Source organism: Hakea prostrata, chromosome 1 (assembly GCF_041222555.1).
Source record: "Hakea prostrata isolate BN-2017 chromosome 1, UWA_Hpros_2, whole genome shotgun sequence".
Classification (NCBI taxonomy): Eukaryota; Viridiplantae; Streptophyta; class Magnoliopsida; order Proteales; family Proteaceae; genus Hakea; species Hakea prostrata.
The window spans coordinates 10822918-10843396 of NC_142600.1; the positions used below are offsets into that span (position 1 = coordinate 10822918).

At 38.7% G+C, this 20479-nt stretch overlaps 2 protein-coding genes across 3 annotated transcripts; both read right to left on the reverse strand.

The window, feature by feature from the left end:
• Positions 1 to 495: 495 nt before the first annotated feature.
• Positions 496 to 3428, reverse strand: LOC149027421 (WAT1-related protein At1g43650-like). 2 transcript variants are annotated; one of them, XM_089146815.1, is made up of 8 exons: positions 3211 to 3428; positions 3051 to 3113; positions 2822 to 2938; positions 2453 to 2705; positions 2176 to 2337; positions 1496 to 1647; positions 876 to 1029; positions 496 to 699 (listed from the first exon to the last, which is right to left on the reverse strand). In XM_089146815.1, the coding sequence occupies exons 1-7, from the start codon at positions 3411 to 3413 to the stop codon at positions 876 to 878; spliced, it is 1104 nt and encodes a 367-aa protein (XP_089002941.1). In that variant the 5' UTR covers positions 3414 to 3428; the 3' UTR covers positions 496 to 699. The 2 variants fall into 2 exon arrangements, with proteins under 2 accessions (XP_089002941.1, XP_089002940.1); XM_089146814.1 differs by having other exon boundaries at positions 496 to 1029.
• Positions 3429 to 16369: 12941 nt separating this feature from the next.
• On the reverse strand, positions 16370 to 19471 carry LOC149027422 (trihelix transcription factor DF1-like). The gene is given in 3 exon segments (XM_089162487.1): positions 16370 to 18127; positions 18823 to 19007; positions 19009 to 19471. Coding segments are annotated over 3 exon segments (2028 nt in total). The 5' UTR covers positions 19135 to 19471; the 3' UTR covers positions 16370 to 16410.
• Positions 19472 to 20479: the final 1008 nt, after the last annotated feature.

The window sequence follows — 20479 nt, forward strand, 5'->3', positions numbered from 1 at the left end:
TTAAATTATCAAATGAAATTTTAGATCCAACAAAAGAATCTCGCTCGTGTGCATGATTGAAGCAATTTGGCATGATGATGGAAGCAACAATATTGCATCAATGCTCCCCACGGATTGAGGATCCGGACTCAAGCTTTCACAATATGGGACAACAAATCCCAAGGGGCACATTTTACGGTTGGGCGTTGTGCTTGAAATGCATTCCATTAATAAAGACACGAGGCAAGATTGGGCTACCATATATATATACTTGGTTTTTACAATAAAGGTTAGGCCCTCTATCATTGCAACCAATTGATTTGATTTTCCTGCACGGACCGAAGATCATTGAATTGATTGCAGACATTTTGTGCAACCAATTGATTTGATTTTCCTGCACGGACCAAAGATCATTGAATTGATTGCAGACATTTTGGGTAAGCCGTAATATATATATATATATATACATCACATCAATCATGTCTTTTCTTATTTGTTGAACGATAGACAACCATCTTAAAAGTCCTAACACCTACAGGGGGAGGGATTGCTCATGATTAGGGTCTAAACTACAATAATTGAAATCACAAATCGCTTTCATTTAAAGTCATGATAAGCCAAAGCCTTAGAAGATTCGTTGTTGAATGGCAGACTGGAGAATCAAGAAACTGATGATTTCGCCAAGTTGGATCTGCTTTGCTTTACTTTCTCACTGGAAGTCTGCCAAATTACACAGACACATTTACAATATTTCTCTGTCAGTTACCATTTACAAGAACATTGAAATTACACGTTTAAGAAAACTGAGAATAACAAAAACAGGAAGAAACTGTTTATGGGTATAGGTAAACAGTTTCTCGATGGAGAAAATGATTTGGGTTATTGACGTTTCTCACTTAGACAAAATCATTTTCTGCCCCTTTGCACTCCAATCTGATTTCTTCTTTGGCTTCGTTTGTTCCAGTTGTTTCCACTTCTTTCTCCTTCTCTTTCTTCTTCCCCCACAAAACACTATAGAGACCCACCACCAGTAATATAGCCCCACCAACACTGTAACCAGAATTATTGATCCTCAAGTCAAATTCACAAGATTTCAAATTTTGTTGTGCTCAGCAGCACACTTGGGCGATGGAAATGTGTTCACTCAATGGGCCATCAACCATGTGGGCCCTTTGCTCGGGGGCTCTTCCCATCTCATACCTGATGGCCCATTATGTGACAGATTTCTTTGTGGAGCTTGGTATTTTAAAAAGATAAGGTCAAAATTAAGAGCTCTTCTGGTGAATGCGGCTCAAGCTACTTGTGCCAGTAATAGCAAGGGCATTTCTCTCTCCCCTTGCCATTTGAAAACATACTTGTGTTTCAAAAGAAGCAGGCACTTATTCTTCCTTGTTTCGACTTTCGATCGAGGAGAGAGAGTTATGGGCCACATTCCCAGACAGAAAATTATTTTCCAAATCTTTCAAGTACAGGATTGATTAGCTATAATTAAAATAAAAGTATTATATCAATTAACCTTCCCCAGTAGAGTGTTTCTTTCCACAAGAACGCAGAGATGATAGCTGTTATAAGCAGTGCAAGTGGCGTGAACACTGCTGTGAAAACAGGTCCTTTCTTTTCTATAGACCAAACTTGTAACCAGTATGTAATTCCAGTGACGATAATTCCCTGCCATACATATTCGATATTAGGAACAAATAAATTCAACAAAGTTAGGGGAAAAAAGAGAGAAAGATATGATCATTCAGTGGCCTCTACGTGTAGTGCAACACCAAAAAGTTTGAAATGATATCCAAACTAAACTTTAAGCACCGATTTTGTTACAACAAATGTTGGTTGCTGAGGGACCATCCTAGCAAGAAAAGGAGATGCAACGCCACCATATGGCTAGCTACATGTGGTGTTCGTCGAACATAGCTTATAATAATATTCTTTAGTCTGTGGGGCATTTCATCAAATATATTTTACGCATCTCCATGATGAGGAATAGTGCCCCATAGAAGTGATAAGCAGCTGATTTGATCAAAAGGAAGGGAACCCATTATTGCTTAGAGGGGTTGGTTCTAAAGATGATGGGTTGAGGCGATAATTCAGAGTCTTTGAAGCCACTGCAACTTTTGTGCTATGGCAAAGTCACTATTCAGTATATTTTTTTCCCCTTCAAGATAGCAACTAACAAGGGTTGAAGAATCATACACAGTATGCTACTGAAAGAAGGTGAACATCCCAGCCAAGCTTCCATGAAGATGGATTATTTCTGTTGAGAATTACTGCCAGGATAGCTGATTGAATACAACTGAAAGCGCATTGCAGATTAGTAAGCCTTAGTTTAGCCGGATATATCTTCATTATGGGGCCCTGAAAACCAAAGATCACTTTCAACAAAATATTTCTCTCCCCAGTCATTTAAATATTTTTGTTTTAAAATATAAGTAATTTATAGTAAAATCAAATGGGTAAAAATAGAGAGAACCTGCAAGATAAGCCACAGTGACCAAGCTGTGTTAGCAAAAAGCATGATGAGAGCTCCTTTTACACAATCCATTTTGTGACTGCTGTTGATTACAGATGAATGTGAAACTTCTGTTTGAGCTGATGGATACCAATTCATAAATTTAATAGAAGGACCCTTGTACAAAGCCACGATTAGAGCTCCAGAAACACACGTCACAGTTCCCAACACCTTGGCCACCCCATAGTGATGCCTTATAGATAGCTTTTCCATCCTGAAATATTCAGGAAAAATTTTTTTGTTAAGAATATAAGAATAAACGGGAAATGCAAATTGATGTATTTTGCATGGAAAAGAACTTCAAGAAGGTTAACTCTCTCTTTTAGTTACCTTGTTATGACAGCCATAATAAAGGTTATGGCTGGAATCACATTGGTTGTTGCTGCAGCAAATGTTGCAGAGGTGAAGTTGAGTGCAACATAATAAAGATTGAGACTCAGTGATAGCCTAAAAACCATGGAAATCAAAATTTTAGCCCATAATACTCCTCGTTCTACTTATTTGCAGGGTGATACATGGCAGGAGACAAGACAGAATTTGAGAAGTGAATCCAACTTACCCACATAAAGTAACCAAGAAGATCTTGCACAGTAGAATACATGACAGTGGAGGAGCCTTCTTCCTAAAATTCAATAAAATTAACCAAGCACAGAAAAGTTCATGAGAACACATTTTGGATTTGAGTTATTGAATAAAGGTGGTAATTAAATGCTGGGTACCTTTCAAGGAAGAAAGCAAATGGAAACAGCACAACTGAAGCAAATGCCTGGCGATAAACCACAAAAATGTAAGGGTTCATTCCATTGTCAATAGATGCCTTTGAGAACAAGGCCATGCCGGCATACACAAATTGTATAGAGAGCATAGCAAGGGTAGGCTTATGGCTTTCTGCGAACATAACACGCCCAAGAAAATGCTTCATGTTGCTGTAGTTGGCCTTTTCTCAGTGCTTTGGAGGTGGAGATGGAAGCACTTCAATTTATAGCAATGGGCAAACATCAATTGCATATTAATTAAGTTTTGTCCGATTAAAAAAATAAAAAAATGAAATTTCCCAACAGCATCGATCCATGGATAGAAACCTAGCTAGTCTCTTTTATGCCACGAGTGCAGGGCCAGGGGGGGACAATTTTGTGCTGATATTTTAATCAACACTTCAACAGTGTAATAATAAGTGCTAATTAGCAGGTTTGGAAGACTAATTGGAGCACCAAGCAATACTTCAAGTGGGTGCAAGTCTCTTGTCTCAATATCTCCATCGATCTTTAAAGTGTAAAGCATGGCAAGAGTACCTATGAAGTAAGATTCGATTAGTATTTCAAATTCTAGGTTGGACCCCAAAGCCAGGTCGCATGCTTCTGCTTTAGTACTAATGAAAACACTAAGGTGGTTGAGTACGTGGACACGCACCAGGTGCAACTAATAACGAAATTAATGGTGAATTTCCCCATGAGCTTCAAAGCTGAAATAAAGAAAGATGGGAAGCAGCTTCCAGAGTGCCTTCCTCATTGATAATCCAATATAATATATTTGTAAGTTAGCAGGATTTAAGATTATTTTCTGCTTTTTTATGGTCTTTTTGACCGCATAGCCTCCAAAAAGGCGAGCATATATGTACCTATTATATCCTTAGGGGTCGTGTCTTTAGATAACATTAAACAAATTATAGGAGATAAAACCAGGTATGGGCTTTCTTTAATCAAGAAAATGTCCTAATGACACAAGAAGAAGAAGAATTACCCAGTAGAACTCAAGTGGAGTTTCAAAGTTTACTGCGTTGTTCTCTAGCTTTGAAACCCATCTGAATCTGATAGTTACTCATTCAACAAGTTGAGAAGCTAGTCTTTTGGGATTGTCAAGAAACAGTTCTTTATTAGTTTTATTTGCCAATGACAATGTCGAAATTGAGGGTTAATTAGGTGAGTACTGATCGAAAGTGCATGGTCCCTTCCTTAGATCAGTGGTTTTCCCTGTAATGTTTTTTTTTTTTTTTTTGTAAACTTCCCTGTAATGTTCTAGTGTTATCATTTACTGATCACAAGTAAAAGGAAAATCTTTCAAGAAACTGCAAGAATCATGGCACAGCTACGTTTGATATTTGGAATGGGTGTCCCTTTTTTGTCCTGACATACAGTGTTACCTGTGCCATATATGACAGAACACTTTTAGTTTGCAAAACGTTTTTTGAGAGGGATGTCACTTATTCCTTGACATTTTCTGGGAAATTAACATGTTTTCCCCGAGTGGAATAGTATACTCATATTCATTATTGAAAAACGTACCATATCGTAATAGTGGCAACTCTGCCATTTGCAAGTGATACAATACAACCCAGTTTTGGCCGGATATCGATCCATCTGGACATGAATATATAGCTTAGCAGACAATATATGATTAAAGGTGTCTCTTTAGCGTACAGCGAATAGCATTTATGTTCCTTGAATTGATGTGGCCATTGTTAACCGTGTTGAAAGCATAGAATGATATAATTACTTGTGTTGGAAATATAATGATATTATAGACAATTTTACAAGACAAACAATCTCATTGTTGAAAGCATCGTTGTATACATCCATCTAATAATCTTTCATTTTCTGTAAGGTATTTAAACGCCCCTAAGATCAGTCAACCTCTCCATTGCAGACGGTGCACTCCGTAATTGATGGACTAAAGGATCCGTAAAGCTACATTTACCAATCCATTTTTTATGACATAATTTAAAGAAAACCATTAATACTTCTTAAAAAATATTTGTGCACAAAAATTACAAACTTCTCTCAGATTTATATAGAAAAATAAAAGATACCACTTTTCCCAAATCTGAAGTAGAGATTCATGAAAAGGGTGACACCTACCCTCTTGTCCATCCTAAGAGATAAGCCTTATTCTCATGAAGAACAATGAGAATGTCGAAGATTGCTAATCTTTTGCAGTTAATTAATTGAAGAAGTAGAGAGGCGGCATAGAATCGCTTTCTAGAAATCATTTTCTCTACAGTTGGTACCTACCCTACTTTGCAAGGGGGCTGGGTCTGCGTCGGCATCTTGTTTTCTGATTGCATGCTTTGTTTCATCAACTACTTTCATGGATTTAACATAAAATTTGCAAGTTGATGCTACTTTAGCCACTTGCTAATAACCTAAATATTAGATTAGTCGACGATTGTGTCTTGTAGATATAAGTAGGGCATAGATGAAAGCTTGCTTAATGATTCGATTACTCCATTAGTGATGAAAGAAGGATGATTTCATATGATGCTATTCACCACCTCAACTAACTGCACTCGTTCGTCGTGGGGAGCTCTTTCGCCCAAATTCTTTGTTATTGGCGGTGGGTCCTTGGCACCCAGAAGGTATTATTGTTATCATTCTCACATTTGGGGACAAGATTAGATATAATTCATACTTCAGAATCACAAGACCAAACAAATATGAACCATACAAACCAACACACGAACCACGAACCAGAGAATATAACTAGGGTAAGCGCAGAAACTGAGGTAGGACACATCCAACATATCTGTGCTCTGTTTTAAATGGATCTTCTTCCTGTTTTGCAACTAGCTAGGGTTTCACTGAAGCTGTGAGCTACATTTTTGAACCTTCACTGACTTGATTGTTGGAGGTGGATCACCAATCACTCGATCAGCCCACAGCTAATGACCAAAGTTTGGGTGAATACTGGTGCAGATCCATCAAACGGAGATTTGGGAGAAACTCTTAGATCGAACCAACTCGATCGATTACGTGTTGATCTAGTTGAATCAGACCTCCAAGGGAGATTTGGCAGCAACACCCCTACAACTCGTTCTTGAGTAGTCTAGATCATAGTTAGTAACTACGTGTATTTAATTGCCATATTAATACGCATATCCGAATGTATAATTGAAAAATGTAATTTTGTGTACATTAAGCATACACTTAATGCCGTATCCGACCTCTAAGCAAAACTATGCCAATTTCCTTATTAGTTGGTGTATTAATTGGTATACTATCTTATTTTATTTTTACTTTAAAAAAAAATAGAAAATATAAACCCAAAAGGATTATGAAAGCCTTAATTTCTCGTCAAACCTTCATTTAGTCATTTGACTCATTCCCATTGTCTTCTCTCTTTTTTTCTTCTGTTTCTTCTCTATTAACAAGTCATGACACTTATAGTACACAACTTGCTTATTGTCAATAGTCGCCTTTGTTGGTAAATAACTTACTTTCTATTTCATAAACTATTTACATAATGTATTGGATTTTTATTCTATACCATTAACACCTTCTTCAAAACGTCAAGATTCATTGGAAAGAATTCAGATATGGAGATCAAATTTAGTCCTAGGACAACCACACAATATATCTTCTAAACACGTTTTGACTTACTTGGAAAAGTAGCAATTCCTATTGCAATGGAAGAGCAAAGCAAATAGAGTAAGCAATGTGAGTGAGAAATTGTTCTTGAAAGAGACGACTCTTTCTTTTCCTTCAAAAATATTTAGTTGTCTTTTTAAAAGAAGATTTACAAAAAAAAAAAAAAAGAAGGGTACTCATTCGTTCACTTTGTTTTCATGATATTGATACTCTAGTCTACATTCTACAATGGTACTTTCAGTCAGTTGCTTGTTATCTTTAATACTCCTTTCACATATGATTTTGAAACACACACTACCTTACATAAATACTTAATTTTTTTAATAAGTAAGGACAATATTTGGTGGATTTAAAGGATTATGTAATTATGTGATAAATGATTATTTTTTTAATGACAAATATTTTTTATATATAAATTTTTTTATTTGTCTTAGATGTAGAGATCCAAAATAATGAAAAATGGCTTCAAATTAGGTTTTTGTCTATCGTTTTTGTATGGAATGTTGTTTTTTATTTAAGGAGGCACAAAATTTTGAATTAATTGTAGAAAATCAATTTGTTTTTTTTTTTTAAAAAAAAAAACCCCCCCCCCCCCCCCTTTTTTTTTTTTTTTTTTTTTTTTTCATTTTTTTTTTTTTATATTTTTTTTTCACACATAAATTTTTTTTTTCCTTTCCCTCTTCCCCCCCCCCCCCCCCCCCCCCCCCCCCCCCCTTGGGGGGGGGGGGCTCCCCTTCTTCAACAAGGGCAGCCCCCCCCCACAAAGGATGGGGGGGGGGGCAGTCTACCCCAGTGGAGAGGATCCGGATTAGTTCCTTGGATCTGATTCATATATGAAGCAATCTATTATGGTCTGATTAGGCGATGGACTAGAAACATAATGAGTAAAGTATGCGAGAAATTAGTTGATATAATTATTTTTTGTGAAATTAAAACTCAACCCATACTCCATAGAAAAACGTATAAAATCAATCTTTCCTCAAACGTGAAGAGAAAAAAATTGTATTGGCTATAACCCAACTAGATTGGATTTATTTATAGTATTGTATTACAAGATTTTGAATATGAATAATACCAAAAAGAAAGATAGACTGAAAACTAGGGTTACATAGGACTGCATATTAGGATTATGCCTTTTTGAATTTGAACTTGAGTTTGAGTTGAATCCTGATAATATATCTATGAGGATCAAATTGAATACAATTCTGATCATGATCCTTTACAAAATAAAAAAAAAAAAAAAAAAGCTGGAATATCTAGCTATGATTGAATTGAATGTATTACAAAAACTAAGGAAAAATAAGACATTTGAACAAAATGAAAAAACCCAAGAGAGTGACAAATCATTCAGAGAAAGATGAATAATGGGGATAACTCCAGTACTGATTTCTCCTGCTACTTAAAATCTTTATTTGCTTCCGGTTACTTCTGCTGCAGCAGAAGAAGAACCGCCCGTCAAAACAGTATGATTGTCTTGTATTTGATCATTGCGTTCGGCCTTCTCTATCACGTTAACATCCTGGGCATTTGCTGCTACTCTCTCCACTTCCTTCTCGTATTTCTCAGCCTTTCCCGTCTGAACCACATCTGCGGCTGTGATTGGTGTTTCGTCCGAAGGAGCGTCCTCGAACACGCTGCTGGATTCCAACTCATCGGCGGAAGGAATGGATGCCAACAACCCTACAGGAGGAGCGGCGGTGGTGCTTGTGACCTCAGTCTTTTGGGGTGTTTCACCTATCCCTGATGATCCATTCTGTTGTTTACTCTGCCATGTTCGGTTAACGTACAATCCAATCAACACTCAGAACTCAGCAATTTAGGTGGAACAAGATTGAGATTGATCAAGAAATGATCACAATTATAAGTTTACCTGGTTATCAGTTTGTCCCGTTTGAAGATCAGCTGTGCCGGTGGAGGATTCGAAAGCAGCAGCCGTGGGAGGAGCTGTAGTGGCGGTGGTGGTCTCAACATCTGGAATTTCTTCCAGTTTCACGAATTCTAAAGGAAGGTTTACTGTTTGGGTTGTTTCGTTACCATTTCCTGACGATTCCTTCTCTTGTTCACCCTGCAAACGTAGATTAATAACCCTGCGCTTACTTAGAAGTTTTGTATTGGGTTTGGATATGTTGATTCCATATGAAAAGAGCGGTGAAAGATCTAAAAATGCAGGATCTGAACGTATATATATATCAGAATTAAATTACCTCCTTGAACAAGTTTCCGAGAGAGCGTGGCTTGCTAACACCATCGTCCACCTTCACAACATCTCCACTTTCTTCCACGACCTTGTCATTTCCTGGTTGGATCTTGTCATCTTCTTCGTGGGTGATCCCATTTGCTTCTTCTTCTGTAATGACATGGACACCTTCCTTCGCTTCAGAGCCCTCCTTGGTGGTGGTGGCCACCACTGCAGATTCTGACGAGGTCGGTGCCGGTTCAGGTGTCAAATCTTCTTCTCCCTTCAAGACCTTAGGCTTAGTCGCACATCCCCCCATCTTTTTATTGCTTTTATTTATCTCTCTCTGTGATAGAGGAGGGCACAGAGATAGAGAGAGAGAGAGATAGAAGAGAGAGAGAGAGAAAAAAATGTTATAACTTTGGAAACATATAACAAACAGAAGAACGAGAAACTAAGAGAGATTTCCTTTCTTGGATGGGTTGAGTTTATAATATCAAACCGCAATTTCCGCCTTCCATCGTTTCCGAAATCCGCTCTACGGCCCACGAAGTTTTTATTTAATAAAATTATAATTAATTTTCAATTTTTAAAATGCTTGATTCTCTAGTATTGGCTGTGAATTTTCATCGGCTATTTTACTTTTCTAACAATTTTTTCAAATTCTTTTCTTTGTGAAAAAATTAAAAAAAATTGGAAGTCGAATCGTTTTCACCTTTTATCGGGAACTGTTTGGTTCATTAGAATTGACAAGTGGGACTATTTATGGTAATCTTCAATATATGGTAGAATTTCGGTAACCCCATGAGGATAAGAGCATATGATTACATTTCTTTAATTTCCGTGATCTCTTGTCTCATTGCGATTTTCAAGTCTGGTATACATTCCAGTAGTAACCAGTCAAGGGTTGCAAAGACGTTAACGAACAACACCTTTTAACGAAGAGGTCACGGGATCATCTCGGGGAGCACTCCTGACAACTTTACCACCACAAGGGGTCCCAAGTAAAAAATAATAAAACATTAAAAAAAACTAAACCTATCACCATAACTCTGTGGGGCCTCCTAAATTTGTGGTCAACAATCGCCGAGCGAGCACAGAGTGTGTCCCAGTCAGGGAAGATGATCCACCCCCTGATGTTCAGTTTCTTATATATCTCCGAAAAAGAGAAAAGTCAGGAAACCCACTCTAAGTAGTACAAGGGTCACAAGGCCTATATTTAAGTCAGAAGAGCCCAGCCCAGCCCAGGAGACCATATTTGATTTTGGGTTAGAAGATGCGAATTATTCAATTTTTAGCTCCTTTTCTAAAGATCAGGCCCAGTCTCGGCCCACAACACATCCATAACTTTTTGCTGCTGGACTGGAAGTTTGATCAGGCAAGAAAGCTCCAAGTTGGTCACTTTTAAAACAACTGAAAAAAGAAATTAGAAGTTAGAACCAACCGGGTGAACCGAAACGATTTGGTTCAATTTCAATAATTAGGGAACATGAAATCTGAGGTAATGCTTACGTTTTTTTAATAATGGTCTCAAAGCAAACCTAGCTGTCTTAATCCCTTCTCCAGATTAATTAAGAAGAAATCGAAAGATATAGACGGACAGATGGTGTATGGTTATTGGGTCATGGATCTTCAGGTTATACCAATAATTGTATTTAAGATGCTTTTAGTCTTTACTTTAATTAGTAGCTTTAATTACAATAACGAATAATATAACTAATCAGATAGACAAGGGAATCTGGAAGTCCATACCCAGAATTACCCCTATCTATCTATCTATCTGTCTTAAGTGGATTTGTAAATCAATTAATAATACCAAGTATAGATCAAATTCATATGATGGGTATAATTAGTGATAAGACCCACATCTAATTTTTTAAAGTATAAAGATGACTTAAATCTCAGTCAATGTCCAAAATTAGTATGAAATCAAACTTATCACCCTTTCTGTCCAAATCAAACTCTATAATTGCTTAATTCAATTTTAAAATTTAAATTAGACAACTCATAAGTAATAAAAATATTATATATGTACTATTACAGGTTGTACAACAGGCATGATCTCATTGCCATGCATGTACCTTAACAAAATTTGTTAAGATAAAAATGATTTGGAAGTTGAAGTTCATCTAGGCCAGCTTGTGCACACCTTGATTACATCCATGGTACCTTGTGACGGCGATTTGTCGTCGATACAAAACCCTCCAGCGATACGATAAAAGTCGATATATTACGATAAATTTTGAAAATATCAAAATTTTAAAACATCTAAAATATCGGGGAGAGAGAGAGAGAGGGCCAGAGGGCCGAGGGGTAAAAGGAGTCGGTTATGCTTATGTCTCTCTCCAGTCTCCACACACCACACCGCAGAGGTGCAGATCGAAGAGGGATTCTGATTTCTGGGAGAAGGGATGAAACGATGGGGGTGACCGGAAAAACGATGGTGGTGACCAGTGTCGGAAACCATGGCGGTGACAGTGATGGAGTCTGAGATCTGAAAGAAAAACTTGTGCTCTCTCATCTCTGCGTTCTCCTCTTATCTCTCTCCATCTTTGCGATCTCTCTGCTTCTCTCTCCCAAACTCACTTGCAAGCCAAAGCCGCCCATCTGGGGTTTCCATGGTAAACCGTAAACTGTAAACATAGACAGAAATAGCAAGTTACAGTAAAACATGGTCAAATAAACAGAGAAAGTGCATTACCTTTGTGTAAGGGTCGAGAAGCAGATCCAAAACCTGTTGCAAGGGAGGAACAAAAAGGAGAAAATGGAACCGATGGAGAGAGAGAGAGAGAGAGAAGCAGCGAGCAGAAGGCGATGTTAGAACAACGACATAGGGTTCGATTTCTTCGGCCGACATATCGCGATATGGACCGATCATTCGAACATTGATTACATCCTCAGAGGAAAACGCTGTCCGCAAAAATTGAACTCATGAAAAAACATACTTAATTGTCGTTGTTGTTTTCTTTTTTTCTGGATATAAATTAAGGTCGGTCTTAGTTCATCTGCCAACTTGAGTTTGATACCCATAAGAGACATTTCAACGTGGTTTCTACGACTTTTAGAAACTGAGGTTTTCATTACTTTAACGGTTGCATCCAAAACTCTATAAAGTCTACTATTCATTCAAATAGTAGACGCCTTTTTTGTCACAACATATAAATATCATTCCTTGAAATCTGTGTGCTTCTCAACAACGGAAAGCATCATTTTAAGTTGAAACTTGCTTGGAATAGATTCTCGATCTAAAAACTTAATTTCGCAGCAGATTCTTTTTCATTTCAGAATGCATATCAAAATACAACCCTGGACAATGAAAGAACCCTTCCATGTTGTTGTCTAGCAAGAGAATTTATTTTGAAATATGTGCAAATTAAAGGAAGACAATCTGAAAGTACAAAATAGATGTTGTTCAAGTCTTCAAAGCTAACATAGCATGGAAAAAAATAAGGCTGTAATACATGGTAGCTAGAGATTCTACTTAAACTTGAATGCATTAGGAAAAGAAAACCCAAAATTATATTTATAGATATCCAAAGTCAATTGTTGAGAGAAGAAGGATTTAATTCAATGATCTTAGACTTCCAATACCAACAGTCAAATACGGATTCCAAGTTCTAAGGAGTAAAGAAGAAGACTAAATCTAAAAATTATAGCTTTCACACCTCTTTTGAAATTTTCTAGACTGTCCCAAGTCAGGATTGGACGAAACTTAATACAGATGATAGTTCGCCTAAAACCCATGAAATGTAGGGATTACTGGTGTGTTTTGCAATGATAGAATTATGGTCATCAAAACATATCGATTGTTCTTGGGTGTATGGATAAATTTTAGCGTACGCAGAAAATTTATATTGAAACAAGGAAAGCCAGACAAAACCCAACCCACTTGCCCGTGAACTCGATGATGATGATGATGATGATGATGATATAGTACTATTAAAGCATAGTAAGATATACTGTTCATTCCAAGCTAGCTAGGGGTATTAGGTATACCGTATACGTATAGAAGTGCCATACCAATGGTCCCTTTTTACTTCACTTTTTCTATCGCCGGAAACTTTGACTTGGCTTAAAAAAGAGCAAGAACAGGTAAATATTATAATGATATGGTGCAGTGGGGCCATGACACTTGAGAAGAAAGTTTTCTATTTATTTAAACCAAACAAACCAAACAAGTGGTGGGTCACTTCGATTGGATCCATATATAATTAATTGATAATGGGGAAGTGATAAAAGTAATTAATTGTAAATTGTGTAAACCACGTATGTTATGTTATTCCCTTATTTGGGTCAAATCATCAAGCTTTATTTGTGAAAAATATCCGAACCAACTCAAAGAAGCTTGAGAACTTCTCCTTCCTTCACTTGATTAGGGTAGAAAGAATTTGTGGGAATTATTTCTTCTTTCATTTTTGTTATTAACTTTGTTGTTAACATGAACAGCTGGGAATATTCCTTCAGCTTTGAGGTTCCTGAGACCCGGCCAAGATATTTCTTAAGAATCCAATCATCATATCATCTTTCTCGGCCGCTATTCCAATAATTAGATTCTTCCTTCTTTTTTCGCTTTCACACACGTACACGACGACCATTTCGACTTCTAAGTTCTAACTCTAACACAAAAAAGATCTCGCTTGGCCTGGTCTTACAATTCTGCCTGAAGATCGAGAAACTAATCCATCCATCATTTTGAAGCTGATAGAATTTGAATGAAAGATCCTCCACAAGATACGTTTGGTAGCAAAAAAACGTGAATTTCCTTCTCAAAGGGAAAGAGCTCATCAGGAAAATTGACTTCGCTTGAGCCTTGAAGAGTTGAAAGACCACAAACTCTTAAATGTGAGAGAGAGAGAGAGAGAGAGAGAACTGATTGATTGTGCTTGTGTGGCTACTCTTTTTCGATCAGTTCTCTCAACTTCCAATCTTTTACCAAATCAAATGCAGGCTAACCTGAAAGCCCAATCAAAGTCAACAGAAACCAAGCGCAATCAACTCCCAAGAATGGGTCGTTGAACACTTCTTCCTGGTTGTCTTGGTTCTCTAGATCTCCTTCCTAACATTGACCTTTCTAATCCATCTGAAGCTGTCACACCCCTCTTTTTCCTTCATCGGTTGAACACTGGACATCTGTATCATAAACTAATGGCCTCGAGTAACCATGATTGGTTTTTCAGATTCATTAGAAGAAGAAAAAAAAGAAAGAAAATACAATAATATTTAGTTCTAGAGAAATGGCCACCATGAATTATTATTTCTCAGTGTCGCCTACCAAGCTAGTCAAATTTTTGCCTGAATTGAAAGACCTTGGAATGAATACTTCGTATCTGTCGTGGCTAGTCTCTTCTAAAGTGAAAAACCAATGAAGAACTCGTATGCTAGCTTTTGCAGATGGCCAGGTGATAACCATGCATATTAAATCAATACATTTTACATGCAATGACCCTCATTAAAAGGGGGGGGAAAAGTTTCAGATTTTAAGCTTAATTAACTATTTTGTAATATGTTCTCTTAGAGATGATATTCTCTAATCTAAAATTTTCTTGGCTATCTCCATATATACTTGGTATGAAGAAATGGGTTCAAAGAAATCATCCCCACTCGGAAAACTACTCTTTGGTCCTTAATGCTGTTGATTAGCTGACTTAACCAGAGACTGTGGTAGAAGCTCAGAAGCATAATCACATTTACTGCACTCTTATCCCATAATACTCTTTGCGGATATGATCTGCAGTATACAAGAGCCCAGAGCAAATCACTGGGACAAGGCTTAAACTAATCTGTTTGAGTAGGTAAGGAATTAAGTAAAGAATCCCATACCTTTTGTTATTCTGGCTAAATGGTCATTTGCATTATGAGAAAAGTGTAAAAAATAGAAAATACAGAACATAGAAAGATTAAATCTCATCACAAAAATATATCTCTCTCTCACACACACACACACACAACCGGAGAAGAGGAACACTAGTTACTAATGTCTTCAAGAATGTTCTTGAAGGCTTAATTAAATTAGTCTGCTTGAGTATAAAATTAAGGATTAAGTTAAGAATCTCACTTGCAACAAGCAAGATATGGACTGGTGGAGTGTAACCAACAAGAAGCTATCTAGGCTTTGTTAAAATGAATGGACATGCAATACATGGGATTTGATATCTCCATTAAGCTTAAGCTGTGGTGAAAAGAGAATCTCTTCTTCCTTAGGATATGAGTTCTTTTCATTGAATCAGAGAAGGATATTTCAAATCTTCAACAATAATTGGTGGGTGAATAATTCTTGACGTTACTTCCTGAGTTCCAATCACCAACGTCAAATCACCTAGCTGTGGAGAGAAAAATAACACCTGAAAAATATGGAATGAAAAGGGAAAAGAAAAGAAAGAAAGGAAGAAAGAAAAATACTTCAAACTAGGGTGAATTTCAGTACAGAAGTTGCTATAATGGAAGGGCAATTTGGTCTAAAAACAGCTAAACAGTGAAGGGATATCATATTGTCCTAGCAAAGGTTTTAATGGGAGTTTGGAGACTGGACCATTTTACTAGTTTAAACGACAAAATCACTCTCAATCAAGGCCTAGCTACTACGTACCTTTGGGGGCTTTGGAAGTAACCATTCCCAAAAAAACAAACACAGACAGAATGCGAGAGAGAGAGAGAGAGAGAGAGCGCCCACAGGTGCTCCATAGATAGCAAAAACCACTGTAAGAACAGTGTAAACATGGCAAGAGGAGAAAAAAAGAAAGAAAGACTAGAACAGAAAAAAATTTTAATTCTTCCAGTGCACACGATGATGTCACTACATTTTAACTGTTCTGACACCAATCTTTATTAAAATCCCGATCCAAATTCATGTTGTACTGTGATCGCCTGCCGCTCATTGATATTGATACTTTCTCTCTCTTTCTGGTTCTCTCTCTCTGCTTCTCTTTCTCTGTCTTTTTCACGATGGAGTATTATTTAAGCAAAATAAATAATAAATAAATTTTATGTACTTACCCGAGCTTAAGCTACACAGAATTTTACCCAGAATCCCAAATGATGGATCAAATGCAGCTCTGTCCACCCAGTTTGTGATGAACATCAACACTAACCAGAATCTGAAGCAGTGATGTCTGAGTCCCCCCACTTAGTAATCCGACAGTTTCTGCAAATTTGACCCACTTCCCCAAGCTTTCTTCAGTCGCTCAAAATCATGCCACTCTCCCTCACTCACATGGAGTCATGGACCTTCCTCCTCTCCTCTCTCTCTCTCTTTTGCTCTCATGATTGATGATTGATGATTGATGATGGATCAATGGATCATGGATGATGGATGGAATAATACTAAAACTTTTGCTTTCTTAATTTCTCTCTCTCTCTCTCTCTTTCACTTTCTCTTGTCTCACTCACTCAACGACGGCCATGGAAGATGAATTGTTGTTAGCCACAACCTCGTAATCCCCGCCTTCTTCATCGTCGTCATCATCATCATCTTCATCTTCTTCGTCTCCTTCCTCTTGTTCTCTGTTGGGGTCCATGTTGGTTTCGCTCTCCACATCTGAGTGTGGTCGTTGCAGAGGCTCTGCTTGTCTGAGTGGCATTATCATGTCCTCTGGCTTCACTGATCCGTAAGGACCCATTACCATACCCATCGCCACACCCAACACAGCGTTGCTGCTGCTGCTATCAGTTTTCGGTTGTGGGTGTTGCTGGATCTGACCCTTCTCCTTATAGAGTGCATCGAGCTGGTGGAAGTAAGGGCAGGTCTTGGATTCCTCGGGCCTCTTCTTGTTGCTCTCTTTAACTTTCTTGAAGTACTTGTTGATGTTCTCCCACTTCTCTTTGCATCTCTTGGCGCTCCTGTTGTATCCAAGCTTTCTCATGGACGCTGAGATCTCCTCCCATAATGGCCCTTTGGGTCCATTTTCCTGGTACTTGACATCCATATTGGTTCTCAGCCGAATCAATGCCTGAACCTCCGGTTTCGGCCATCGCGAAGATGACCCACCTTCCCCACCTCCGCCGCCGCTGCCTCCACTGGTGGTGGCGGCAAAGCTAACTCCTGCATTATCCGCCGGCGGCAGCCGAGAGATCTCCACCAACATCCTTTCCGCCGATGGTTGTGCTTGGTTTGATGTCGGCTGTGCAGGACGCGCTGGCTGCTGCTGCAATGGACTTGGACTTGGATTTGGATTTGGATTCGAATTTGAATTTGGAAATGGAACTGGTTTTGGGTTAAGGTTGAGGCTTTGTTTTTGGTTTTCATATAACTGTAACAGCAGCTCCGAGGACTGAACCGGGATCGCCTGTTCTGATATCTTCTGCAAGAATGCGATCACTGCTGCGTCCTTGGCAGCGGCGATAGAACGTTCTTGGAGCATCATTTCGTGCTCTCGATTCATCCTCGTCATTTCCTGAACCTTCCAAGCTTCTTCTCTAGCCAACCTCTCGCGGTCACGTTTCTCAATTGCCTCCAAGAAATTCTTCTGTAGCATTACTTGCTTCTCGATTACCTCGTTCATTAGTTTCTCGAAGAATACCGTTAGTTTCTTCCGTTTCCTACTCCGCGAATGGCTCCCATCAAGCTCATCCTCGGAGGAGGAAGAAGTAGTCACTGGAGATGATGAATTTGGCATAGGATCTGCTGCCGTACTAGCAGTAGTACTAGTACGAGGAATCGAAGCTGGGACAATCTCTCTAGAGACCACAATTGGTGACGGTTGTGCTGCTACCGCTGCGGGAGCCGCCGTGATTGGCATTGCTGCTAGTGGCGTTGTTGCGGAACCAGCAACTGTGATCAGCATTGGTGCTGGAGAGGCTGAGATCGGCATTGGTGCTGGAACTGGTGCTGGTGAGGGAATTGCCGTGATAGGCATTGGAAGCGGCGCTGTTGCAGATTGAGATTGGATTGGTTTGGATGGCGACGGTGGAGGGAGTAACGAAGGCGGCTGGTGGTGGTGGTGGTGGTGGTCAAGAGCTTGAAGTTGATCGAAGAAGCGGTAGCTCTTGGCGTCTGGTCTAGCAGCTCTTCCGTCTTTTGTGCGTTTGTGGTACTTGTACACGTTCTCGAACTTTTCCTTGCACTTCTTAGCACTTCGATGAAAACCCAGCTCTGCAAGTTTCCTGCAATATCAGAAAAATGGAATTAAGCCTCCTCCATTGAGTACTTTTAACTTTTCCTCTTTCATATACAAGCTTGAGAATCAAAATCGCCAGACCCAGAAACCAAAAAAGAAAAATAAAAATTGTGGGACTGAATGAAAGAACCAATCTGTACTCCAAGCAGCCATGGAATCAAACTGAGAGAATCGAAAGAAGAATTCCATTTCAGAATTTCCAAAGCTTAGTGGCCAGCTAAAGAAAGCAACCAATGGAAATTAAATAAGTAAAGAAAGGGATCGAATAGAGAGGAGGAGAAGTCCATGCAAAGAGATCAGAAGGTGAGAAGTGATTTGATTGATGAAGATTTACAGAAAGACAACGAGGATGCTTTTTCCCCACGGTGAAGATAGAATCTTTGAAAGGTGATAGTGAGAACCCATTTCTTCTCTAAAACTACTTTGGTTCGATATTTTATCAGTGGAGGACAAAGAAAATGGGGATGCAGATCGCATCGAAAACCCAAATCTGAAAGTCCACTATCTAGTCTAATTTCACAGTCTTGTCACTGAATTCCCTGATATCTCAACGGAAGCAAATTCACCGAAAATACCCGACTACCCAACACCAGATCTCACTGATTCTAAGTAGGTAATAAACAGTTGTTGCGGGAAAGAAGAAGAAGAAAAAAAAAAAAAAAAAAGGAGAAGAATAAGTACCTGGAAATCTCTTCCCATAGTGGACCTTTGAGAGTGGAGTCACGGAAAGCAACGTCCATTTCTGACCTTATCTTTAAAAGAGCCAGCGTTTCTTGCCGAGGCCATCGGTTTCCGGCCGAATTCCGTTCACCCTCTTCACCTCTTAGCTTCTCATCTTCTCCTCCTCCTCCTCCACCTCCAGTTCCCACCACCACCACCACCAGCATCACTTGCAACTGCAATTGATGACCCAACAACACCAGAATCGCCTTCATGGTTCCCAGAGGCAGTAGCACCACTTGAATTCCCCGACGAATCAGAAACCCCCACCATGACTGAACTTCGCCTGAAAAAAATCTCTGTTTGAAGAAACAGCAGAAGGTGAATTCAAATGGGTTTCTTCCTGCAGTAGCAGAATAGCCAGGGAGGGTGAATTCTCCGGATTAGTCTTAGGTGGGGCTCCCCGACTTTCCCTCCCTTTGCTCAATCTTAGAGTTTTTGTCTTTCAGTAATCGAATCTTCAATCCCGACTTGTTTCTTTTTGTGTAAGAACACAGGAACATCAACTTGGGTTCTCTTAGTTGTTAGTAATAATAAAAACGGCAGAAAGAGGAGTAAAAAAATGAGGGGGGGAAGAGGAAGAGAGAGAAAAGAGAAAAAAGTTGCAGAAACCGATGATGGTGATAATAAGTTGGTTATTGTCTGTCCAGCTAAATATAGTTAAAAGCCGGCCCATGTAGGTCAGCTCTGCTTTTTGGGGGCGTTTTAGGCTACACTGCCTTTGGGTCCGTTCCTTTCCAACTCGAATGTACCTAAATACCCTTCCCTCTATCACCAAATGCCATTATTTTATATTCCGATTATTACGTTAATTCGACACATTTCGGATGATTTACGTCATTTTAATTTTCGGTTTAATTTCATATTTCCAATTTTACCCCTGATCTTGACCCCAAAAAAGAAAAAGACCCCTCCCCGTTTAAAACCCATCGGGGTGGTGAAAATTGTGGTTATGGTGTACACACGGATACCCATAGGGTCCTACCAGTGGGCGTGACCGTCCAATTTCTGTTAGAGGTTGATTTTCTTCGACGATTTGACAAAATATCTTTTACCCATATTAATTGACCGACCCGAAGCTTTGTGGTGTAGCCAGGCCATGTGAAATAGTAATGCAATTTATGGACACATTTGAATGGGACCTACTTGGGCCAAACGGGGACCAATTTAGTTAGCTAGCGAGCTACCGTATTCAATGTTGTTGTTTGTCACTAATTAGAAAAAACCATCGAATGGATATTTATCTGACTCACATAATAATAATAATAAGTAGCCCGAATTTCTGGTTTTGCATAGATCTATGTCACCCCCATCCATTTGCAAATCCAAAACCTAATGGTTGGTTGCAATTCTCTCCATGATTAATCTAATTATATACAAATCATTATCGTCGCAAAATAGCAAGATTAATCATCAACCAACCACTATGATGGAATTTTCGACGAACGGGTTTACACTAGATACAACAATTTAGCCGTATAGAACATTTCAAGAAGAACTCAAATTAACGATGTGGAACCCCTGATAATAACTCTGTAAATGACGGGTTTATTTTAATTCCATAAAGCGGTTTTCTATCATTTGGAACGTTTTCCTTTTCTTATGTCAAAATGTTAAC